The sequence below is a fragment of the Ambystoma mexicanum genome, chromosome 4p (genome assembly GCF_040938575.1).
Source record: "Ambystoma mexicanum isolate Mex_15411 chromosome 4p, UKY_AmexF1_1, whole genome shotgun sequence".
NCBI classification, from domain to species: domain Eukaryota; kingdom Metazoa; phylum Chordata; class Amphibia; order Caudata; family Ambystomatidae; genus Ambystoma; species Ambystoma mexicanum.
Genome location: NC_090927.1, coordinates 679031786 through 679058563, shown reverse-complemented (window position 1 = coordinate 679058563; position 26778 = coordinate 679031786). Strand labels below are relative to the sequence as shown.

Sequence of the window (26778 nt, the reverse complement as noted above, 5' to 3'; positions counted from 1 at the left end):
TCCACTCAGTGTTTGACAAGAGAACGGGTCTTCAGAAGGACCATTTTCAGAGTGTGGAGTACAATATTTTGGAGTTGTTTGAGATGCCAAAGTTGGGTCTGTCCCAGCTTGATTTTTACCAGCAGTTGAGGACGTAATGTGTGGGAGATCTAAATTTTGCCCCATTACTGCAACTATCGGAGGAGGTAGGCGAGTGATAGTGTAGAGAGCACAATCATTTGCAAAATCATTAAGCTGAGACATGATATATCATAATATCATATCATAATATGGCATTTGTAACGCGGCTATACACAAGTGTTTCAAGGCGCGATGAAGCAGGGAGGGGGGAACAAGAGGAGACAAACAACGATCCTACTAGGCCCGGTGTCATTCAGATCACGCAAGTGCAAGGGTGAAGGGGAAGGGAAAAGTGCAAGGGGGAAGGGAGAGGGGAGAGGGGAAGTGCAGTACAGGGTTGGTAGAATACAAGATAAAAAATAAAGGGCCCGCTGGTGGCAAGTGCAAGGTAAGTGCAGATAAGTGCTGCGATGGTAGAATACAAGATAAATAGTAAGGGCCCGCTGGTGGCAAGTGCAAGGTAAGTGCAGACAAGTGCTGGGATGGTAGAATGCAAGATAAATAGTAAGGGCCCGCTGGTGGCAAGTGCAAGGTAAGTGCAGACAAGTGCTGGGAAGGCATGATGACTTGAGACGCAGCACAAGGTTTAGGGAAGAAAGGCAGGTTTCGTTACCTTACTGCGGAGGGCAGGATCCAGCTGCCTTCTCCCGGTCACGAACCGGCACCTACTCCAACGTGCCGGCGATGACGTGCCGCAGAGTGTCTTAAGAACCCTGCAGAGATCTGGGAAATGGAGTTCCCAACGACTGTCATGACCACCAACAGGGTGACCCTGCAGACACACCCCCTCACTATTTAGATGTAGGTATTCATGCAGAGCTGGCACCTTTTGGCCCAAGAAGACAGGTGCAAAGACTAGTTGGGCGCATTCTTGGTGCACATGGTGCTTGTCCCTGACACTGTCAGGGCATGGTAGATAAGGGGACTTCCTGGTTTCCACCAAGATGGCCGTTCAGTAGGCCATGGGTCTCTTGTGGTGCTCATTGCTCTTTGTTGGGAGTGGCTGGCTATATAAGCTATGCCCAGCTTTGCTGTCGTGCGTCGCGTTATTCTGTAAAGTTGCAGCGTGACGCTTACCGGCGATCCTTTGACCTGGACGACGAAGAAAACCATGTTAGAGGTGAACGAGTCATTATGAATGCAAACCTTACTTTCTGAATTTACCACTGAAGTTGCACGGCACCTGCCAGTGCCGGCGCGCATCAGGAAACTTTCACCAGGCATCCAGTGTTTCATACCTCACCCGGCTCCTCACGTCTTTGTTTCACTCCATCCGATGCTCCAGCAACGCTGTTGTTCCAGTCAGCATTCCGCCGCCGCTCCTGAACATCCACCTGCAAGGAAGGAAGGAAGGAAGACACAACATTAGAAGCAGGTCAGCAGACATTATAAGGTGCACCGCCAACGTGCTGACGGCATGACGTGCATACCGCTAGTAGCGGTTCACAGCTGATCATTGTAACTCACAGCTGTTCATCAACGAACACTCCGTACTCCTCAAACAGCTCTCTGCAGTAGAACTCAACCGCAGACAACACCACAGCTGATCAAGCATACTGCTACAGCATATGTCACCATTCACATCAGATATTGCTACTGCAGTGCCAGGAAAGCACAGCACCCACTCAAATTGAAAAGACACATCAGAGACAGTACAAAACTGCTGAGACTGTTCAATTGGGCCTCTACTAGGCCACAAGGCTCCAATGGGCGGTTCAACAAGGCTTCCGCAGTAAAAGGCAGACAAGGTACATCCTCAAGCCGCAGCTGGATTGGGTTTGAGCCCCAGTGAAGTAACTGGAGCCACATTGCACAACTGGATGGAAGTATAGCGCCCCTGCAAGAGACAGCAGGATGGAGAGCCCACCATTTCAAACCCCCCAGGTGAGCCGAGCACCCATTGGGAACACTAGGGAAACCAGGAGGTGAGCAGAGAGGTGGAGGGGAGCCACAGGTCAATAGCTAATATCTATTCCCTCGCCTTAGGGGCAGCCCTTACAAACGGCTCCGACATGCACGCCCCAGCAGCTACCATCAACCAGAGGCTCCTGACGCTCCCACAGAGGCCTGGTAAGCGTAACTACTGCAGAATGTTGCTACGTTGTGACAGCGTGTAGCAAGAAACTGACAGTGCACATTAAGCCGGATACCTTCGCTGAAGTCAAGCAGCAGAACACAAAGTAAGAAAATATGTGCACAATAAAGCAGAGCGAATTCTGGGGCACTGAGATAAATTTGAATCTAGATGTTATTAGATAATCATGCACCAAAGCGCAGCTGCTGTTTTGAGTTCAGGGAATAGCAGGCTAGTACAAATATTCTTATGTATAACAAGAGCAGACTTTTTAAGCACACTATAGATCTAAGGTAGTGGCTAGATGAGCTAAGTAAACAAGCTCAGAAGTCAGCCAGGCACACACAGGGCGGCAAGCATGTTTAACTTCCTCAGGAAATTAGGTTGATCACAATAATATAAATAAACTGAATTCTATCCACAGGTCAGCAAAATCATGCACACAAGCTTCTTTTTCCAGTCAATGGGAAAAGCTCAGACTTGGATCAGTTTATACGGTAACCCAAATACTAGGAGATGGTCTGTATTTCTTCAAGGAGGAAGCGGAGGTTCAGCTCTCGATCACAGACATAGAGAAGAGCGTCACGCGCATATAATTTTATTTCAGGGGGGGGGGGGGCCTAGAAACCTGAGACGTGACACAAACGTTTTGTACGTATGCTGTCTGCCATGGGTTCTATACATGGTGCGCAAAGAAAGGGCGACAGGGTGCAGCCCTGCCTTGCGCCTCTCCTGATCGGCAACGTAGAAGATAAATTACCATTCCCCTGTGTTCTAGCCTGGGGGTGGAGTACAATAGCTGGGCACAGTTAATAAAGAAGGGTCCTAGCCGAAAAGATACCAGGGCAGAGAACAAATACTCCCAGGAAACGGAATCAAACACCTTCTCTGCGTCCAGGGTTGCACTTTTCATGGGGGTCAATTTGGGAGAAGATACTGAAGAGGTGTCTCAAATTTCAAGAAGTTGTTCTAGAGGGCACGAAACCGGCCTGATCCAGATGGATCAGATGTGTAATTACTGGCATTAATTTGTTGGCAAGAAGTTTTTTGCAAAGCATTTTCCTTCTGTGTTAATCAAGGATAGTGGGCAGTAGGTGCCCATCATCTCTGGTGCTTTATTTGGTTTCAGGAGGACTGTTACTATTGCCTCACAATTCGTGGAGGGCAATCTGCCGCAGTCCATGGATTCATTCCATACCTTCAGTAAAAGTGGCACAAAGGTGCGTTTATATTCCGGTCCATTACAACATCTAGGATTGTGCTGAAGTCCCCATACCCTGAAATCATTAGGCGACCTTCCCAATTATCTAGGACAGAGTCCAGCTGCGTGAAAAATGTAGGGTTGTCAAGATTGGGCTGTGGGTATTAATGGAGATCATTTGAGTGGCAGGCGCCTTTCCTCGCAGTAGCACATATCTGCCACACGGGTCAATAATGGATAGTGGAGTGGCCACATTCTTAGGAGAGTGTATAGTGGATCAATGTCAGCACCTCCCAGTATTGGGACAAGTATGAAGTATAGTACAAGGTTTTCTCCCCATTTGGGAGCAAGGGCATCATGAAACACTGCCATTGCATGCGTCTCTTGCAACATCGCTATCTGGACGGTGGGGGGAAGCGTTCAATATACATAGCTACTTTTCTAGCCTTTGCTGGGATGTTGATCCTTGCACATTCCAGCTAAGGAGTGTTACTGGTGTCATAAGGTTTGTCGGCGGCAGAATGTAGACTTGTCAATCTGTCAAAATCAACTGCTGTATCTGTGCCATGAAACATAAGGTCTTGGCCAGAGTAGCGCCACAACAATGCAATTTTATAACTGTGGCAGCCACATCCTCACCCCGCCTACATTGTCCTCCCCAGCTAGGTAGTTCAACCTCAATTCCCACAACCTATAACACAAACTTTGAGAAATCAGAGGCATTGCGAGATACACACCAACCCCAACAAAGACCACTCAACAGTGTCAAAATGTTGCGCTCTGGCCATAGGACATTACATCTTCAGCGCTACCGCCCGTATTACCACATTACATGGCCATGTCGCGCCCTAGCATATGTCCACGTGCAAGTGTCCTTTGTCTTCCACAGCAGATCATACCAAGGAGATAGGCTGCATATTAGTCGCAACCAACACAGTAGTTGGCCCAGTCCATGTAGGTATGGTTTCATGACAGCTGTGGTAGCATTGTGTAGACACATCCATGGATTTCCAGCAGCACACGCATTGCAGTGGCGAACAAGAGCATTCTTGAGACAGCCAGCTGCTGATCCATCAATCATCCACTGATGTAGGATTGCACAACTCAGGATATTTTCTTTGCTGTATCCACACGTCTCTGGGACTCCAAAGCTATATTAAACTCCATATATGTTGGCCTCCCCAGACAATGTGAAAAATGTGCACAGTCCTTGAACTGAAGTCTGAGCTTGGATGGAAATAACATTTCATGTGGCACCTCTCTTTTCCAGGAAGCTGCTTGATCTTGTTGAACAATGTAGGAATATCCTTTTGGCTTCATATTTTTGCTTACCTCGTTCCCTGGATAGCTTCAGGGTTAAATCTTGGTCCCTGTAGCTGAGCAGGCGCACTATGATGGTAGTCGGCTGGGCCCCAGGTTTGGGAAGAGACTGCAGGGCTCATGAACTGGGAAAAGAATTGTGGCACATTGGGGATGTGTGCTACATACACCTCCATTGATCCTTTGACCGGTGTCTCTGGGATCCTCACTATACGTATGTTTTTTTCTGCAGCGAGATTCGAGATCATCGCATTTTAGTGCTGGCTCTTTCTTGAGAGCCACCATATCCACAGCAGTCATCCTGTGCTCTGTGTCACTTCCAATCTCAGGGTGGGTAATCCGACCACTCTCCTTCTCAAGCTTGGCCCGCAGCGAGGCAATATTGGCCGGTAGTTCACTGAGGCAAATCCGCTCTGCATGACCTCCACTATCGGGTCGAGAGGATGTTGCCCAGTGTTTTCATCAGACCTAGCCGTCGATGTCGGCAACAGTGGTGGAGGGTCTGTAGAACAAGTGTTGGTGAACTAATCCATAAGGCTGCTCTTCTTACTTGAACCTCGGTCATGGTTGTAAAGGGCACTAGTAGAGAGCACTGTGCAAGGGGAGAGACAGGCCGCAGCACTACCACTGCTGCACCAGCCCACAGCCGTGGAGCAGTGTGTGCCTCCACACCAGAGACCCAATCAGGCCATACCCCTCAGACCCTGGCACCACTGATCAGTCCCACTCAACCTCCACATACAGCTGTTGGCTGTATCTCACCTGAAGCTGTATGTAAAGTGGCCCCTGCCATCTGGGGGTTTGCCATGGTCCACGACAGTTCCAACCTGAGTTAGGACAGTAGGGACCCGGAATGGGCTTCCTCGAGGTTCATGAGTCCCAGGACCTTTATGGGAATAGTCATAGCAGTGAGGCAGGGAATGCTCCTATACTGAGGCTGGATGCTTATGGGGGTTAATCTGCATATTCCAGCCTTAGAATAGCCTTCTCAACCTTGGCTGCAGTTACTGTGTCCTGGAGGATAGCATGAAAATCTTGGGTGAAAGCAGTGGTTTTGAGTCTTGTTATCAGATTACATTTCCAGGTCTCCCTTCAGTTCTTGTTTTTTGTTTTTTGGTTGGGCTATTTAGTGTCGCTTGGGACACAAAAGTATTGCATTAGAGTATAGATAGGGGGAAATGGCATATGAGATGGGGCACACCGCGTGTAGGTGTTTGGTTCCTTGCCCACCCATTGACTGCTCATGGCCATGCTAATCCCTATGGCTATTCCCACCCAGTTCCTACCCTTCCCTGCCCAAAACACCTCCTGATGGGAGCCTTGCCATCAAACGTTGCACTCGAGTGCCTGCCAGTGTTTTCTCAAATCAGTCTGCTGAGAGTTAATGGCTTAATTGGAGTTGTAAACATGCTACTGGTGTAATAGAAATGTCAACCAGGTCTGACTTCAGCCACTCGATTTTATAAGCCCTCTGCCTGTCCTTTGCCGACATGCTGTTAAAAACAAGTATTGGCAAAGCAAACAGTTTCGGTTTGTGTATAAGTATTAGGCATTTGCCAAGCATTGATATTAGATACCAAGGTTACATTCTTACCATTTTGCACCTGCTACTATCAATGGCAAGCTAATACCACTATGGCTGTGCCTGGCAAGTGCCTTTCCCAAGCCTACACAAGCCCAAACTTTTGACATTGCCAATGCTTGTTTTTTTATTTGCATGTTTGTATGGGGTGCTACCCTGCTGCCTTGTGGCAAATTCAAGGTGCTTGAACATTAGACATTTGAAGCTAATCAACATAATGAAACGCTACATGATATAACTAGACACAACATAACCTAACCGGTTAGTATGAAATAAATGTATCATGTCCCCCAGCCAGAAAAAAAGGTGTGAATACATACATACAATGCAAGTGAAGAGGGGGGTGTGGCCGGCGTCCATGTAAGCAAACGTGCCTGGGAAGAGCTCCGTTGGATCTGAGAATTGATCAGCTGAAGTGTCACTGTACTGTACCGAAAACTAGAAAATCGCAGATAAAAGGACGTCGGAACATCAGGCCCAGCAGTGAAAGTGCCGGAGAGATTCCAAGCAGCACTTTGGGAGATGGGTACGGCGGACACCTCTGTGGCGGGCAGAACTGCCTGAGCTTCAGAATTGGGGAGGACAAACAAATAACACAGCGTGGCGTCCACCCCTGCCTGACTCGAGGTAGGCAGAGCAAGGACGCAATACCATCTTCAACTGTATCTGAAGAGGCGGAAAGTTGATGTGTGGGAGAAGAGGCAAGAACGGCCCCAGTCAGAGGTGTGGAGACGCGCGTACCCCTGGTGAGGAGCGATACAGCGAGTCTGGCAGCGGATTGCAGGAAAGAAGAAAGAGGAGGAGAGGACTACATTCTGCGGCATATACTGTGCCCGCCGTACTTGGATTTCCGGTAAGATCCAGGGCTGTGGGGGACCAGAAGACAATAAGAGGTTCCAAGGAGGGAGGCAGTGGAGCGCAGCCCATCCCCGATCGACGGACACTGTGCTGCTGAGCTGCTCATGCTGGCGATAGCAACAAGGAGTAGGGGGAACAGCTGATTCTCCTGTTGTCCGGTCCACACCCCCGGGTGTGAGAGGCAGTACGTGGAGGGATCTTGGAGCTTGGACAGGGCGTTATATCCCTCTGAGCCCCCGGTTTGCGGAGCGAGGTAGATGGATCTATTGAGGGGCAGAGGGTCGGAGCCCCATGCACAGGACACGCACCACCACACCAGGACAAGGCAAGGGTACCAGCCAATTAGGAGGCTGGGGTCACCCACACGGCAGCGCGGAGGGAGTGACACAACCTCTGCGCAATACCAATAAACCATGCGGTAGGGGTGGAAGCCCGAACAGTACAGTGTACAGTGGTGCCTGTGACTAGCCAGGGTGCCCTGAGTGAGGGGGACACTCACTTGGATACACGGACACTGCGATCAAGCGGATCTCACACTTTGTGGGGCGCCAGACAGTGAGCAGGGAGCAAGCTAACCTCTGGGCCTGAAGAGGGTGAACACATTGCGCAGCCTAGGTGCAGCGGGAAGGATCCCCTGGCTCTAGATAGACTGGAAAGCACTCAAGGGGGTGAGCACAGGCTTGGTCACCCTGTGGAGGATATACTTAAAAAAGAACTGGCGAAAGAGGCGCAGATCTGGTGCCACAGACAGAGGGGGTCATCACTAAAATAAGCTTCATAGCATCTAGCGCTACCCGTAGAGACTGAAAGCGGAGAAGCAATAAATCTCGGACACAGCAGTACAGCAAAACACAGGAAATAGTCACATAGGAAGGCAGGCACTGCCTCAACAGTCAAACCCTTCACCCTGCTACAAAGAGAGGTTCTGGGGACAAGTGCGGTGAGAACAGCGATACTCAACTTGACCCAAAGGAATGGCGGTCAAACATAGCAAAGGGAAAGGCAAGCAAATCACTATGGAGACGTATGCCACAAGCCATGACGGATCAATGAAAGCGAAGGAGGGCATTGGTGCCACAGACGAGGCGGCAGAACAAGCAGACACAACTAGCCAAGGAAACCAGCAGATATTGAACGCCATTGCAACCCTGCAAGCGACATTGGAAACTAAAATTGAAGAAGTGAGAGTGGATATGGGATTATTAAGGCAGGATCTGTGTGGCCTTGCCGAACGTACCAGTAGATTGGAAACACAGGTCAAGGAAAACAGAGTGGAGAAAGTACAAATGGCAGCAGATGTAAATGTGCCTCGGCAGAAAGTTAAACTACTAAAGGAAAGGGTAGAAGACGCTGAGGGAAAAGCGATACGCAACAACATTATGATTGTTGACTTGCTGTAGGGATGGAAATATCGGACCCAACCAACTATATCGATAACTTACTGTTTCAGGAAGTGGGAGCAGAGAATCTGACCCAGGGCTTCACCATTGAGAGGGCGCACCGCTCCCTTGCTAGGAAATGCCGCTGGGTGCCCCGCCCAGACCCTTCATAGCAACGGTTATCAACTATAAGGATAGGGAGAGAATACTGGCATTCTCCCAGAATGGTGGCAATGTGCAACGGGCCTCATCCAAGGTCACGTTCTTCCCGGACTACACGTTTCAAACACAGAAAAGGCGAGCACAATTTATCACGGCGAAGGAGAGGCTGTGTAAGGCTGGGTACAAATACATGCTGAATTACCCAGCGAGACTCAAAGTTCTGCACAACGGAAAAGGCTTGTTCTTTGAATCACTGATGGAAGCTCATGACTGGATGGACAGCGTGCAGATAGCGGTGCCAGACCAGGAATGCCGCAACAAGAAAAATGCCCTTCCACGAATGTGACGAAGCAGCAGCAACACTACAGCTGCTTACCATAGGAGCACCTTGGCTCACTCTTGGACATCTTGTTGCAGGGCTCACCTGAGGTGGGCCAGCTACTACCCTACTGCAGTATTTGAGGGTGTGTGTTCGTACCCATCCGTTGGGCACCAGGATCTTTGCCGGCTGGCAAGAGTTCGAGGAGCGGAAGTGGGCTAAATCTAACATGCAAAGCATGACTGGACGGTTTGAGTTCTGGGAAGTTGTTTTGTGGGAGGGGGGAGTTGGGGGCATTAAGGGGAAGAGGAGGGGACCTGGCAAAAACAGAGGTACATTGGTCATATTGCCAGGGCTTATATCAGTAAGGTACATGGCGTTTATTGAACTGGAGTCGTCAGACAAAATGGTTGGGGAACTAAAAGTTATAACCTGGAGCGTGAGGGGCCTCAATAACCATATTAAAAGGCAGAGAGTAATCGCATACTTGAGAAGACATAGGATTGGTATAGATTTGCTACAAGAGACACACTTAAATGAGCAGAAATTGTCAAAGTTGGCAGGTAAATGGGGAGAGGGGTGATGGGCTCTAATTACTCCAGATATACTAGGGGTGTCCTGACATGGATAGCGCCCTCCTTCAAGCGCTGCTGGAAAACAGGACAGTGAAAATAGTGAACACTTATGCGCCTAACCATGACGCCACAAATTCTTCAAATCCCTGTATGCAAGACTGGCCCCGTATAGGGACAGGATTGTGATATGGGGAGGTGATTTTAATTTCAAGCTGAACCCCACAATTGATATATTGGACAACAAATTCAAAATGCCTGCCCCCAGAGCCAAACCCTGAACAGACTCCGGTTGCAATTTTAACTGGTGGATGTGTGGAGGTCCTTGCAAGTAGACTGTAGAGAATATTCTCATTACTCGGCCACACACAGAGTTTACACCAGGTTAGACTATTTGTCCGTCTCCACTGAACACGTACCCGAATTTGTGGAGACTGCACATTTACCCCGAATTCTCTCAGACCGTGCACCACTCTGGCTCGACTGGGTGATAGCGCCCACAAGACTCTCGATACCCAATTGGAGACTCATGAGCGAAGCACTGCTGGACACCGCACTTTGATAACACGTCAGGCAGCGCACGACTGAGTTTGAGACCAACAAGGGGAGTGTTGCTCAAACAGGTACAGTCTGCGAAGCATATAAGGTGGTAATTAGGGGGTATATGATAGCCATGGCGGGGGGAGTGAGGAAATCCATTATTTCTGACCTCGAAAGGACAGAAAACGAAATAGCCGAACTTGAGAGCAGTAGTAGTAGAGGGGGTGAGCGTCTGGAGGAAGAGATGGGACTCAGACAGGCGTGCTTGGCACACTGGGATAGGTTGGGCAAGTTCAGCTATGCTAAGTATGTGGGGAGAGCCCATGTGCTAGCGGACAAACATGGCAGAATGCTCGCCTGGTTATACAAGAGTACTGATAGGAGGGTCCCAATATACTCCATACAAACAGAGGGCGGCAAGAAGGAACACATACAAGCTGTAGTGAATATGACTTTTCAAGAATACTATAAGTGATTGTATACAGACACACACGAGGGCAACAATGAGGCCATTAGACACATTAGACTTAATCCAAACTTGGATGAGGCACAGAGAGGGGGCCTTGAGAAACCCATTACGGCAGATGAGGTGCTAGCAACAATAAGATCGCTACCTACGGGTAAATCACCAGGTACGGATGGTTTGCCAGGCGAATATTATAAAGAATATGCAGAAATCCTGGCACCACTCCTAGCCAGGGTATATAATAAAGCCTTTGAGGCTGGTGTCCTCCCTAATAGCATGAGGGAGGCTCCAATAATTCCACTCCTTAAGCCACACAAAAGCGTCATTGATTGCGGATCTTATAGACCCCTGTCGCTACTAAACCAGGACAGTAAGATCCTCACAGCATTGTTAGCAGGTAGGTTGAGAAAGGTGATACATATACTAATACACCCAGACCAGACAGGTTATGTCCCCGCCAAGAACATATCCCGGAATTTAAGACGGCTACATCATGTTATATACAGTACCAGGGACAGACAAGAGGACTATGATGTGGCGTCACTAGATGCGACATAGGCCTTCGATGCTGTCCACTGGGACTGGTTATATGCCACAATGGCGAAAATGGGGTTTGACCTTAATTATATGAAGTGGGTGAGATTGATATATACCGAACCAATGGCTAGGGTCAAGACTGGAACAATCTAATCTGAGAGATGGGTGCTCCAGCGGGGTACCAGGCAAGGATGCCCACTTTACCCAATGTTGTACTTCATTGCAGTAGAACCAGTTGCAGCATACCTCAGGCAGGAATATAAAGATATGAATTGAAATAAACTGAGCTGTACACATAGTGTCCATGTACGCAGACAATATGTTGATCTACTTCAAAGACCCGGGGGGTAACCAAGAATATGTCATGGAGGTTCTGGACAATTTTGGTACATTAACTGGGATAAGGATTAACAAGACCAAGTCCACCTTATTCCCCCTAGCTCAGATGACCAGGGCGGGGAGGGCAGGCCTGCCCACACTTTACTTGCTGTGGAGCGAGTCACACTTCAGATACCTAGGCTTGGAGATACATCAGGACCGCAAGCAGGAGCACGACCTGAACACCATCCGTGCTAAAGAAGGGATGAGAAGGTCCATGCTTTTTTGGAGCAAGCTACCCCACTCAATGATGGGTAAGACTGGCCTTCTGAAAATAGTTGCCCTCCAAGACTAATGCACTGCTTCGGGAATGTCCTGTATGACATTCCCAGGAAATTCTTCCTCGAACTAGATAGACAGTAGGAGTTTATTGTGGCAGGGTGAAAGGCGCAGGATGGCGCTACACATGCTACAGAGACCCTATGAGATTGGAGAAATTTGGTTACCCAACTTTGAGCTATATTACTTAGCGGCTCAGTTATAATATGTGGTCAATTGGATGGCAGACAAGCTCACAGTTGACACCACCCTCCTGCAGCCCGTGCTGAGCGGGCAGCACTTGAAGGACCTGGTATGGGTGCTTGAGCAGGACTCCAGGTAGCACCCTGTGTTCGTGAACCTGGGCATCAAGATTTGGCATAGTGCCTGCAGAGTCATGGGAATCATGGACCCGATCTCTCCACAGACGTCATTGGCGGCAGTAATGGCTGACAAGAGGGGACTGCTGGAGGGAGTCCGATCACATTGTGAACCCCGGGGAATAGCGACAATAGGGGACCTGTGGGAGGGAGATACCCAGATATCTTTCTCGGAACTACAGGCATCCACGGGCATACACAGCCGACAATTTCCAATGCACATGATTATCCTTAAAACAATTAAGAAATGGATGGAGCTCAAATAACTAACGAAAACATGGAGACTATGCTAACCGTCTCGGAGGGTGGCCATGCCATTTCTAGGCTGTATGGGATCCTAATCGAGGTCACCTCAAAAGACAAAATGAGCTGCAAGGCGGGGTGGCAGAGGGAGTTGGGGAGGGCCTTTGAGGATAAGGAGTGGGTAAAATCATCATATACCACAATAAGGTTTCGAGAAACGCTTGGCTTTAGATGCTCCAATTTTATATAACCCAAAGGGCATACCTCACACGTGAAGCGATAGCCAAATTCAAAGGAGCAGGGGTCCATAAGTGTCCCAAATGTAATGTGGAAAATGCATGCATGACACACATGTTTTGGGAATGTGCCGTTATACAGGGTTTTTGGAATAACGTGGCTACCAGGTTGGCAGCGGGAGGCACTGATCTAGACGTGCAGTCACCGGGTGCATGCATATTATGGCAGTTCAAAAGAGGTGCAAAGCAAAAGGCAAGGGGGAAGATCAAGGACCTTATACATGTATTGGCTAAGAAGAGTGTTGCCATGATGTGGAAAGCCAATCTGGCCCCAAGTGTGAACAAATGGTGGGAAGACTTAGGAAAATGGTCTACTGCCGAAACGGGAGTGTGGGAGAAGGCAATGAGGTAGCAAAAACAGGAACTGGGGCAAGACATCATGCAATGGATAACCTTAACTGTAGCAATGTTTAGTGTGATCTCAGGCAATGACTAGACTCAGATGTGATAGTTTGTAAGGATACCAGATTACCAGACCTTTTGCTGAAACAGGACCATTATGTTAAGGCCCGGGGGGAGGGAGAGGGTGGGTGTTTGTGTGTTTCTACACATTAAGCCATGCGGTATTGCCATGGTAGAAGGTTGACGTGATTGACCGCTGTGTATTGTTCAGAAAAAACAATAAATTCTTTTTTTTAACTAAAAAAAAGAAACAATGCAAGTGAAAAACAAGCAACACTCTTGTAGATTCCAGTTAACATGCATTTAGCTTTGAGAACAAAACATTACACATGATCCTACAGTCATGGAGTATAAAAACGTAACATACTGTAGCATACCAATCTTCACGAGCGTAGCATTTAGAGTTAGGTTAGAGCATAAACAAAATGGCATAATGCAGACAAGTAGCAAAACATGCCATAGCTAAGCATCTGAAACAAATAATGATACAACTCAGCAGAAATACAAACACACACACATACATACATACATGCTCTCGCTCTCTTGTTCTCTTTTCCTCTCATTTCGCTTGTCTTCTTTGCTTTGAGTTATACACAGTGCTAACATGCTGCCTCAGATTAGCTTCCTACGCGCTTTGAGGCACTGTAGTCTGTTGCAAAACCCCCAAAAGACATTACATTAATAAAGCTGCATCAAACAAGGAGGATTTAGAGCTTCACAAGACTGTGCCTGGGCTCAAAGGCCCTGAGAAGGACCAGTTGCATGGTTTGCCACGTAAACCCTTTCCAGATCAGAATGCCATAGAATGCAATCATAAAACCGTGTTTTACAATTTGTTCCGGACCGCTTACGATAGCTATTGAATAAAATCTATTTAAAATGAAAACATATGAACAGGTTTATTATTGTTTATACTGTAATGTGAAACATGGTTTCTTTTCAGAATTTGCACAACAAGAAGGCCCTTCTCAAGGACCAGCAAATGATACTTTTTTTTGTGTTTTGGCCAGAGACCGTGGCACAGTCGGTGCTGTTGCCATTGACAATTCAGGAAACGTTGCTTGTGCAACCTCTACAGGAGGAATGACGAACAAAATGGTTGGACGTGTTGGTGATACCCCATGCATAGGTAGGAGCCAACATGAAAAACTTTCTTTGCAATAAAATAAAGGATCTGATACAGTAATTTGTCAAAATGCGTAATTTGAATAGACTGTTCGCCTTGTGGAACGAAATAGTGTCAGACTGTCCATATTTAAAGCTTCTGAACAGTTGAAACATTCACAGTGGTGGACAAATCTCATTTGTTAGTCGTCTGTGCATAACCAAAATAATCTTACAATGTTTCTCCTTAGCCCTTGTGTTTGGAAACCACAATCCCTTTTCAGATCTGACAGACTAACTGCTCTTGTGTAGCTTACCAACCCCTGTGGGGCTTCTAGGTGCATAGCATAACATTTATCTGTGTTATAACAATGTTATGTTATTTGATATTTGTATAGCACCTACTGCCATTATTATGGTTTTAAAGCGCTGCATTGGATCACTGTCCTTCGAAATTCCGTAGTCTCTGCAAACATGTAAGGAAAAGGAGCAATACAATGCGTGCATACCATAATTGCCATTCAGTGATAAGCAGAGATGACTAGATTGAAGCATTTTCAATTATGCAGCGCATATTTCAAAGACATAGGAAGATCACTATGTTAGTGACTATGTGACCGCTGGTCCAGATTTTTCATGGGACTGAGCTGTGTTCGATGGGTTGCTGTGCTAGAGGGGGCAATGGAATTGTAGTAGTCTATCAATCCCTAGAGCAACTGCCTACAATTGAGGGTTCTGCTATACTTTATAACAAACACATGCATTCATGGCTAACACGCAGTCCACCTGCAAATTACATGCACAATTGTCAGACAAGACATTACCACCAGCCCAAGTCTTCTTGTTTGTACCTTATCGTTATTGCGGTAGAAATGGAATATATTGGATTCAAACGTGGTGGTGATGATGCATAATCGCCTGTAGAAAAAATACTGAACTGGTCGTCAGTGCCCCTTGTCCTCGAGGATACCTACCTAGTCCTCTATGGAAAAACCACTCAATACCCCACCCCTCGTTGACCCAGCCACCTGCGTCTCCTTAGTGACTATTTTCCCTGCCTGGATGAGTTATGACTTTCTGAACTTTTCTGCCCGGCGTGGTACAGTAACCGAAGCAAGAGGCTGAATTCATACTGGTGTGTGTACTTGGGAGTGAGAGGTTGCGGAAGCCTTCAGTATGTGGTGGGCCCATTGGAGGTGCTAGACAAACCTATGTTGGGCCTCATTGCATGCAATTCAGAAATAACTAGACTCTGGAAGGTGCTCAAACAGATTAAGTTGAGAAAGCCTAGAATCATTGAATTCCAAATAACAGTAGTGAGCTCTAGGAGGGGCTAGAATAGCTTATGTTAGGAGAGCCTGATTCCATTCAAAGCCATTGTCTGGCTCTTGTCACAGCAGCATTAAATTAATTGATTAGGTAAAGAGGCCTATCAATGGGGTGGGTTTTGGTGGGTGGATTGTGGAAGTGGGGTTTGTTTGTCGTGCTGGAGCGAGTAGATCATATTAGGTTAGTATGCAAGGGGGACGAGGGAAAGGGACATGTTTTGAGTGCTTTCATAAATACTATGTGGTCATCTATGTGGCCAATGAAAATTGCATCTTTGCATATTGTGGCCTAGCAGTGTTGTCCACAAAATCTCCCTGACTGACTGTTTCCTGCATTACCTTCATTCACTTGTCGCTCCCTCTTAACCTGATTTAATAGTCTCAACCACTGTATCGTTTGGGTTTACAGAGGCTCTGGGGACCATTGTTATACGTGAAGTGCTCCCTGGAGATGCGCAATGGGGTGTTCCCCATAGTGCCTCTTTCATTCCCTTTCCCTATTGCAGCATGTCGCATAGATGTAATCCTATACCAAGTTGTAGACATACTGCATGCCCATCCATCATTAAGCAAGCCATTTTCCCCAATGCCCAGGCTGCGCTTGGCTGCAAAGGGTCCTTGTCTGCACTGTTGCACTCTAGAGACACATTCGCCAGTTGCTGCTTATAACACTGCCTCCCTGGTTCCCACCTAGTTTGGCACCATTTGCAATGCTAATTTGCAGTAGAGGAAATAAACATTGTGTGTGACAAACACACCTTTGAGGCATCGGTTGAGCAGAAATGGGGAATTCTAGGGTTGGGGAACCCATCAGCTACAGGTGTAACAACCGGATTGGTAAATTGGCTCTCCCAGTGTTCACTAAGGTGTCCACCTATGTTTCTTACAGATGCCAATGTCAGGAAAACTCCCCAACATCTTCCAGGGCAAAATATTTGTCATGGATGATGAGGAATAATTCCCATTACTCTGTGTGTCAGAAAAGTTGTTTGGGGAAGGAACACCAAGAAAATCTGCCCTGGCAAAGGGTTATTGCGAGTATAACTTTTGCATGGAAAATCCAGGAGATTATAGAACCCAACCAAGGATCCAGGCATGAAGCAGGGCAGTGTTTAGCAAATCTCTGGTGTGCAAATCCAGATGTGAACCACAGAGTGGAACCAGAGGATAAACATAACACGAAAAATACAGTCATCTTGCTCAGTGATGCTAAGGGTGAACAAACATGCTCACTTGTAGTTATGCCAGTGAAAACACTGGATTTCTCCTCTAGCTGTGACACCAGTGCTAGATTCCAAGATGGTTGGCAGGCTATTTGACACTTCAGGCCACATGTGTCCGTGTTGAGGGAAAAATAGGCTTATGGAAAAAGGCAGACAAGTTGGAAGATAAGGGAAACAAAGGGGTTGGGTCAATTGCGCATGTCTGTAGGTTGTATTGGTTATCCTACCCATTCTCCTGATCTAGGGAATCAGACTTGTTTTCTCAACATTTAGTCACCTGTACCTCCTCATTACTTATCTCTTTCACCATCCACTAAAATCCTCTAATTTTCTTGTAGCCCACTTGATGCCCTGCACATGTACCCTTTTTAGCTCCCTTTTAATCCTGTATAGAGCAGGCCTGGTCCTCTTCAGCCTCTCGTTGACGGCACCTTATCTTTTCCTTCTCCATCTCTTTTTCTTCCACCTTCCACTATACAACTATTCACCTCTTTTATCCCAAGGTCTCTACCAACTTCCTTCACTTTGTTCTTCTGTTCGTCACCTCGTGATTCTCTTTCACCTCCTGGTCTTTTTCCCCAGCTTGGCTGTTTTGACTCTGCCATCAGCAAACATTGCACTAGAATGGGAGGAGTTGTGCAATAAATGAGAGCCTGGCATATGCAAGATCAAATAATTATGGATCTAATGGATAGGTGTTGTGGAGAGTCAGGAGGACACAGGCACTTTGTGGACATGATTTGCAAACTTAAATTAAAGGATAAGGCCAAACTTTCCCTAGCTCTATGGGTGGTCCCTGCGTATATTTCCAACTATAGAGCTTGTCTGTCATTCGTGAACGTCCAAAGGAAACAGTCTGTAGTCCAAAACTATTCTAACTGACCCTAAAATTATGTAAATTAACCTATATCTGGAGAATGTCTCCCTTCTCCTTGAGGGTACTTTAGTACCAATGTGTAGACTTGTTTAGGGATCTGAAAGTCTCAAGTAGTCTCTTAAGATTTCTTTGATTAAGTTCTGTAATTCTTTGATTTGCTTTTTGCACTCTTTCCTTCTATCACCTTTTCTGGGTTCTTTTCCACACTATGGTCGGTTTCAGTGTATCCTTGGAGGATACTATTATTCAGATAATCTTTCTCTCTGGGTGAATTACAGTTTGGCTAGTTTTGCTCTGCTTCCTTATTTACTTGGTTAAGTGGTATATCTCCTTTTCTACCTCTTCTTTCAGTGCTATTTCCCTCTCCTGTATCGCAACAAATTAGGTCCTAATGATCTTTTCTCACAATGCCATTTTTCTCTCTTGTATCATAACAACTTAGTTTCACCTGTTTCAAGGAATGGTTTCTCATAATTTCTACTGGGATTAGTGGCTTGTATGATATAACCCTTTTCAATCTCCTGTTGTTCTTGTGTTCCCTGTTACTGTATAAAATTAAGCGGAATGTCCTGGGGAGGCTTGTTCCTCTGCAACCTCTTCTCTGGCTTCTGAGCGTGGTCACATTGCCTTTGCCTTTGTCTGCGTGCTTCTCCTTGTGGTCCCTTTTTCCGACATGGTGAGGGGCCGGAAGTTCTCGGATTCCCTATGCATATTGTATCAGCAATGTTTCTGGGACCGTCCCACCACCATAAGCTTTCTGTTGTCTCACCACCACCACCTTCTCGGTTTCTGTCTTGCTGGTCTCTCGCACTGGTGTTGCGACATATTCTCCAGCGTCCCAGTCTCTCGTGTCTGGCTCCTGCCCGGTTGCTTTCTCCTACTAGGGCTGCACCATGATTTTGGTGTTCCAGCCTCTCTTGTCGGGCTTCTGCCCTGTTGCTTTCTCACGCCGGTGCTTTGGCGTCCAAGCCTGCTCAAGCAGGAGAGTTCGAAACTTGCAGGTCTCCTCACTGGTGCGTACTCAGCCTCCTCTTGACCTTACACTGCACAGGGCCCACGTATGCGTTTTCCTTTCTCTCTCTCTCTAGGGTACGTTATTTATCATACACATCTCATTGCATTGCATATTTGGATTTAAAGGCACATGTTGATTTCCAATAAGATAATGCTATCTGAAGAGTTTCTTTATCCCATTCTTGATATACAAATGTCACTGGTTGTCATGATCTCTGCTTCCAAAAGATCAGGACTTGCCCGACTCCCTTGGAAGCAGACCCATAACCCCGGTTCCGAGTGCCAGCCAGTCCCAATTGGGACCTTTTGGACCCTGTCCTGGCGCCAGTGGCACCAGGCTCATAAAAATGCCCAGTCCCAGCGCTGGAAGCGCTGGGCTCATAATGCTTGGGTGGACTTACCTGCAGCAGACCATGCTGCTTACTTACCTGCCAGTTGAGCCCCTGATCCTCTTCTGTTTGGGACTACTTTTCCTGTTGGGTGGGGCAGGAGCCACTCCCTAGGTTCAGAACACTGGAACTCTTCTGGAAAGCAGGAACTCTTTTCTCACCTAGGCGAGGCTGTGGAAGGAGACACCTAAGCACTACAGGAGGCTATTTAAACCACACCCGATGGATGAATCTTGCTTTGCGTTATTCTGCATTCTCTGCAGCAGAACGCTCATCGTGTCTTCTGCTTCTGATCCTGGGCCTAAGGGTACAAAGGCTTACCATCCTGGAATCCAGTCTTCAGCAGCACCTGTAAAGACAAAGAAAGAACAGGTTAGCACTACGGTCTTCAGTGGCAGCGCATCTCTTACCTGGTCCATCGGCTGTCACCAACGCCTCGCGCTGCATTCCGGCATCTGAAAGACAAAAGCTTACCAGCTCTTCGCACGCTCCAGAGGCCTTCGGCGCTGCATCGCGCATCTGAAAGACAAAAGAAGGTGCGTTTAAAGACATTGGGCAACTTTATTACTCACGTGCCATTACTCCTTCCCACGCCGAATCCAGTGGGTATTCCAGCACCCTTCAGCTTCTCTAAAGCTCCGAACTTGTACCTGCAAGATAAAAGGGACAGTTAGTGCGCATCGTGAAGCAGGCTACAAGCGCTTACTTACGTGCTTCCAGGCGCTTCTATTCCTCACGCGGGTTCGATCCTCAACTCTCATCAGCCCGCCATCCGCCATCGTCGGAACCCTGCAAAACAAGAGATATCATTACAAAAGACTTTTAAGACATTTGAAGTGCCCAGAACTTACCGTTCGTGCAGTTAACGACGGACAGCAGTCCTCTGAGGTCAAGAGGCCTGCACCCTTATCCAGTGAAGAAACTGGTTACGGCACCCTGCCCCGAGGCAGATGGAGAGCTCGGCGTTCACTTACCTAAGGTGAGGGCGTTAACCTTTGGGGTTCTACAGGAGAAGAGAAAGGGAGGAAGAGAGAGGCACCCAATAACCCCAGTTCATTAATCCCATATTTTCTATCTGCAGACATCTTACTCTTCGAGTCAGACATACAGTGCACAGAGGTCCAGCCCAAAGAGCCAACCGTGTGTTACACATCACCTTTGAAGATACAGCATTCACCCAGTCAAGACCGGCGCCTCTGCGGGAATCAGGTGAGCGTTACAGAACGCAAAGCCGACCGCAAAACTCCCACCCAGGCGCTATGGAAACCTCGGATACCGACCAGCTAGCCCAGTTACTTGGGGAACTAAGAGCAGAAGTGCATGCAGCCCGTCAGGAAACGAATGCTCTAAGAAGGGAACTGATTATTTCCAAGGAGCGAACAGACAATCCCGCTAGACAATTGCTACAGTCACAAGCCGGACAAACTCCGTTACCCGCATCAGGGGCAAATCTTCCTTCAACATCCTCTACGAACCCAGTGCAGATCAACCTACCTGGCAATGTACCTCTGGCTCCGCCCGAACGATTTTCTGGTGACCCAAAGAGGTTTGCAGTATTTATTAATCAGTGCCGGTTGCACTTCTTATGCCGGCCAGCAGCCTTTCCAACTGATCAAGCTAAGGTAGCTTTCGTGCTTTCGTACCTTAGTGGCAATGCAGCAGACTGGTCGATCCCTCTAGTTAATCAAGATGATCCGGTTCTCCATGATTTTCAAGCTTTTCAGCTCAGTATGGAAAAACTGTTTGCAAGACATTCACAGGGGCAGGCCTTGGACAATGAGCTCCTTTCATTGCGACAGGGTAATCAAGACCTTTTGGCTTATATTGCGTCTTTCAACAGACTGATAGTGGAAACTCGATGGCCTGAGGACAAAAGGATTACGCTGTTTTATAGAGGTCTACGTGGAGAGCTCAAAGATGTGTTAGCCCAAGTAGTGAATCCCCCGCAAGACTTTTCGCACTATATTGACTTAGTCGTTCAAATTGACCACAGACTGCAGAACAGGAAGGCCGATCGTTCCAAGTTTGATGCTAGAGTATTTTCCAAACCACCAACTCCTACCAAAGGAGTAGACTCCGGGGAACCCATGCAAATAGGGGGCCTAAAAGGACCACTAACACAAAAGGAGCGGGAAAGGAGAAAACAGCTGCAATTATGCCTCTATTGCGGAAACTCGGGGCACTTTCTTCGAGACTGTCCGGTGAAACCAGCCAAGAAGGCAGTAGGAGCTGCAGTTACCAGGGTCACAAACGCTGAGCAGGGAAACGACCTCGCTCGACAAGAATAGAGGTCCTCTTGCCGAGCGTTAAAACCAGTTCCGTGACCTCGCATTTCGTGATACCTATGGTCCTCATTAGCCCTGAACATCCGGATCGATTACATGCGATTGAAGCTTACGTCGACAGCGGTGCCATCGGCAATTATGTGGATCATGAAATGGTTTTGAGGATGAATCTGACTCTTTGTCCAAAGGCTGTAAAGGACGTCATTACTACGGTAGATGGTACGGAGATAGCCTCCGGACCACTAACGCATACCACCCAAGAAGTGACGCTAGTAAGTCAAGATGGACACCATGAGAAGATCGTGTTCGATGTGATCAAGGCCCCTCAGTTCCAGATTATTCTAGGAATTCCTTGGTTAGAGAAGCACAATCCTCAGATCGATTGGCGGGCAAGAACGGTTCAGTTTCCAGAATGTGTCTCTACTTGTCACCCTCGACCTGGTGTTGCACTGGCAGCAATTTCCTCGGAGGCTCCCCAGTTACCTCCTGAATACCTAGAATTCCAAGATGTTTTCCGGAAGGATCAGGCTAACTCTCTACCTCCTCATAGGTCTTATGACTGCCAGATAGACCTGATACCTGGATCTACTCCTCCTTGTAGTAGAATTTATGCCCTCACCGAGCCTGAGAATCTTCACCTCCGACAATACCTGGATCAATACCTAGCGAATGGGTTTATTCGTCCTTCCAAGTCCCCTGCTTCCTCAGCTTTGTTCTTCCTTCCAAAAAAAGAAGGGGACCTTAGAACTTGTATAGATTATCGCACCCTGAACCAGATCACCGTTAAGAATAGATATCTGTTACCTTTGATCCCTGAACTCCTGGACCAAGTCAGAAAAGCATGCATATATACAAAGCTGGATCTTAGAGGAGCCTACCACTTGGTACGAGTAAAAGAGGGCCATGAATGGAAGACGGCCTTCCGCACCAAGTATGGGCTATTTGAATATCAGGTCATGCCCTTCAGACTTTGCAATGCCCCGGCCGCCTTTCAATATTTTATGAACGATGTCCTCAGAGAGCTCATAGATGTGTGTGTTGTTGTTTACATTGACGACATCCTCATTTTTTCTTCATCGGAAACTGAACATCGGAAACATGTGAAAATGGTCCTCGAGAGATTGCGTCAACACAAACTTTTCGCTAAGTTGGAAAAATGTGTTTTCAACGTGACTGAAGTTGAATTCTTGGGATTCATATTATCACCTAGCGGAGTGCGTATGGATTCAAAGAAGGTTGCTGCAATTCTCAAATGGCCATCGCCATCCTCCGTAAAAGGTGTTCAAAGCATGTTAGGCTTCGCTAACTTTTACCGCAGGTTTATCCCCGAATTCTCTCGAATAGTCCAGCCCATCACCGCTTTGTTACAGAAAAACAAACGTTTTGAATGGTCTACCGAGGCGGAACAAGCTTTCCAGAATTTGAAGACTAGATTTATCTCTGCACCGATCTTAAAACATCCTCGCCCAGAACTCCCCTACATCGTTGAAACTGATGCTTCGAGCCTTGCCATGGGGGCAGTTCTATCACAAAAGGACCCAGTAACCAATCAGTTGCATCCCGTGGCATTTTGGTCCCGCAAATTCTCGCCTCCTGAAATCAATTACACTATTACTGATAAGGAACTTCTAGCTATCAAGTCCGCCTTTAAGGCTTGGCGGCATTATCTTCTGGGGGCCCGACACACCGTTACTGTGATTACAGATCACCGAAACCTGCAATATTTGAAAACCGCAAAAGCTCAATCCTCTAGGCAACTCCGTTGGGCACTATTCTTTGCCGAGTTTGACTTCATAATTACCTATCGACCTGGTACAAAAAACGGTAAAGCTGATGCCCTTTCTCGGATGGGAGTGGAAGAACATTTGATCAATCCTAAACCTGTACCTATCATTCCCGAACAAAGAATTCTAGGTGTAATCACCACACAATCCATAGAGGAAGTTAAGGATAAAGCCAGGCTACTGGTAACTCCAGCAGACATACAGAATTGGCATCTGCAGGGAAAGGACTTTACGGTGAAGGACAACCTAATATATTTCCAAGAACGGTTATATCTGCCCAGCACAGATTTACAGAAAAAGGTAATCTCTTGTTATCACGATTCTTTAATGGAAGGACACCCCGGTATGACCAAGACCTCGGAAAAGATCAAGCGCTACTTCTGGTGGCCGTCTTGGAAAAAAGATATCAGAGACTTTATAATGTCCTGTGGAGTATGTGCCCAAAACAAGAGTCAAAAGGAAAAACCAGCCGGCCTCTTACGCCCTATTGACATCCCACCTCGCCCTTGGCATACGCTTTCTATGGACTTCATCACCGATCTACCTTCATGCTCCGGATACAATACGATCCTAGTAATCGTGGACCTATTCTCCAAGATGGTGCATTTCATTCCACTCAAAGGCTTACCAAAAGCAGCAACTCTGGCCCGAGAATTTCTCGAAAACATCGTCCGACTGCACGGTTTTCCTTCAGTTCTCATTTCGGATCGAGGTAGTCAATTTATTTCTCATTTTTGGCGAAGTTGCTGTCGGTCGGCTCAAATTGATGTGAGACTTTCCTCCAGCCACCACCCTCAAACCGACGGACAAACCGAGAGGACCAATCAAACTCTGGAACAGTATTTGCGCTGCATGCTACAACAAACTGAAAAAACTTGGAAAGATATCCTTTGGATAGCCGAATATGCCTACAATAACTGTGTCCACTCGGGAACTGGGAAGACCCCATTTTTTCTTTTATATGGTAGTCACCCTCGAACCTCGGAGTTGGATCCACTCCAAGATCTTGGAACACCAGCAGTAGACCACCTGCATTCTACAATCACCCAAGCCTTTAAGGAAGCCGTTTCTCACCTTCAAAGGGCTAAAGAACAATACAAGAAAGGAGCAGACCAACATCGGAAGGAAGCCCCCCAATATCAAGTAGGAGATCAAGTCTGGTTATCCACCAAATATCTACCTCTAAAAGGACCACGCACATTCAACCCAAGATACCTTGGTCCCTATTCCATCACTACCATAGTAAATCCAGTAGCGGTCAAGTTGGACTTGCCCCCTCACATGAAGATACATCCGGTCTTCCACGTCTCTCTATTAAAACCCGTGCAACCTCAAACCCGACTAACTAAATCTCCAAAACCTATTCTAGTTGATGGAGAACTCGTTTGAAGTCAAAAGCATCCTGGATTCCAAGATCTCCAAATCTAAACTATTTTACCTGATTGACTGGAAAGGCTACAGTCCCCAAGAAAGATCCTGGGAACCTGCGGAATATGTCCACGCCCCTCGTCTAATCAAAAGATTTCATCGAACATTTCCAAACAAGCCCAAACCCCCGGAGAAGCCCGGTTTGGGAGGGGCCTTGAGGGGGGGTGCTGTCATGATCTCTGCTTCCAAAAGATCAGGACTTGCCCGACTCCCTTGGAAGCAGACCCATAACCCCGGTTCTGAGTGCCAGCCAGTCCCAATTGGGACCTTTTGGACCCTGTCCTGGCGCCAGTGGCACCAGGCTCATAAAAATGCCCAGTCCCAGCGCTGGAAGCGCTGGGCTCATAATGCTTGGGTGGACGTACCTGCAGCAGACCATGCTGCTTACTTACCTGCCAGTTGAGCCCCTGATCCTCTTCTGTTTGGGACTACTTTTCCTGTTGGGTGGGGCAGGAGCCACTCCCTAGGTTCAGAACACTGGAACTCTTCTTTAAAGCAGGAACTCTTTTCTCACCTAGGCGAGGCTGTGGAAGGAGACACCTAAGCACTACAGGAGGCTATTTAAACCACACCCGATGGATGAATCTTGCTTTGCGTTATTCTGCATTCCCTGCAGCAGAACGCTCATCGTGTCTTCTGCTTCTGATCCTGGGCCTAAGGGAACAAAGGCTTACCATCCTGGAATCCAGTCTTCAGCAGCACCTGTAAAGACAAAGAAAGAACAGGTTAGCACTACGGTCTTCAGTGGCAGCGCATCTCTTACCTGGTCCATCGGCTGTCACCAATGCCTCGCGCTGCATTCCGGCATCTGAAAGACAAAGGCTTACCTACTCTTCGCATGCTCCGGAGGTCTTCGCACTGCATTCCGGCATCTGAAAGACAAACGCTTACCAGCTCTTCGCACGCTCCTGAGGCCTTCGGCGCTGCATCCCGCATCTGAAAGACAAAAGAAGGTGCGTTTAAAGACATTGGGCAACTTTATTACTCACGTGCCATTACTCCTTCCCACGCCGAATCCAGTGGGTATTCCAGCACCCTTCAGCTTCTCTAAAGCTCCGAACTTGTACCTGCAAGATAAAAGGGACAGTTAGTGCGCATCGTGAAGCAGGCTACAAGCGCTTACTTACGTGCTTCCAGGCGCTTCTATTCCTCACGCGGGTTCGATCCTCAACTCTCATCAGCCCGCCATCCGCCATCGTCGGAACCCTGCAAAACAAGAGATATCATTACAAAAGACTTTTAAGACATTTGAAGTGCCCAGAACTTACCGTTCGTGCAGTTAACGACGGACAGCAGTCCTCTGAGGTCAAGAGGCCTGCACCCTTATCCAGTGAAGAAACTGGTTACGGCACCCTGCCCCGAGGCAGATGGAGAGCTCGGCGTTCACTTACCTAAGGTGAGGGCGTTAACCTTTGGGGTTCTACAGGAGAAGAGAAAGGGAGGAAGAGAGAGGCACCCAATAACCCCAGTTCATTAATCCCATATTTTCTATCTGCAGACATCTTACTCTTCGAGTCAGACATACAGTGCACAGAGGTCCAGCCCAAAGAGCCAACCGTGTGTTACACATCACCTTTGAAGATACGGCATTCACCCAGTCAAGACCGGCGCCTCTGCGGGAATCAGTTGAGCGTTACACTGGTACCGTATAGAGCCTGTCATTTAGGCCATAGTGCATACGACTGTAAGGAGTTTTTCACAGGAACTGCAATCCTGGTCTCCTAAGGGGGAGTCTCTCCGAGTGAGGTCCCACTTGCCTCGACTCCAAGGAAGGGTGTTGCAGAGCGGGCTCACCTCCCTGGCCTCACAGGAAGGGGATCCCCCTTGGGGCGAAGGGACAAATTCCCTCGATTTGTCAGTGTTCTAGGTAGATCTGAAAGGAACAGAGAAATGTGGATCAAAATTCCAACAAATACTAAAGCAAGAAAAACCGTCTGTCTCTGATAGTGATGTGCTAATAGAGAACCGAGGTTGAAATTGAAATGGCCTTGGGCGTGACCCGAATATCTTGATTTGCAACAGCTGGAGAAGCAGCTGGAGAAAATGTCCAGAAAAGTATTGCAGAAGCATACAGTGGAGTTCATATGCCGTATTATTCAGTATTGTCAATATTCTTTAAGGTAAAGGATAACTGTGAACAAAATAGTGTAGTAGTTGTGCTGATGTTACAGATATCATGGAAAATCAGTGAAGAGGAAGAGAGTGATAATCCTCTCCGACTGCAAGAAGTAAATGGTGTGGGAAAGAGACAGGTAATAG

At 47.4% G+C, this 26778-nt stretch overlaps 1 protein-coding gene across 1 annotated transcript in view; it reads left to right on the top strand.

Moving 5' to 3' along the window:
* Window positions 1-26778, top strand: part of ASRGL1 (asparaginase and isoaspartyl peptidase 1) — a 568063-nt gene that overhangs the window by 289957 nt on the left and 251328 nt on the right. Inside the window, exon 6 of the mRNA XM_069606224.1 lies at window positions 14098-14216. Within this exon, the coding sequence (XP_069462325.1) occupies window positions 14098-14216 (119 nt within the window). The remainder of the gene's footprint in view (window positions 1-14097; window positions 14217-26778) is intronic.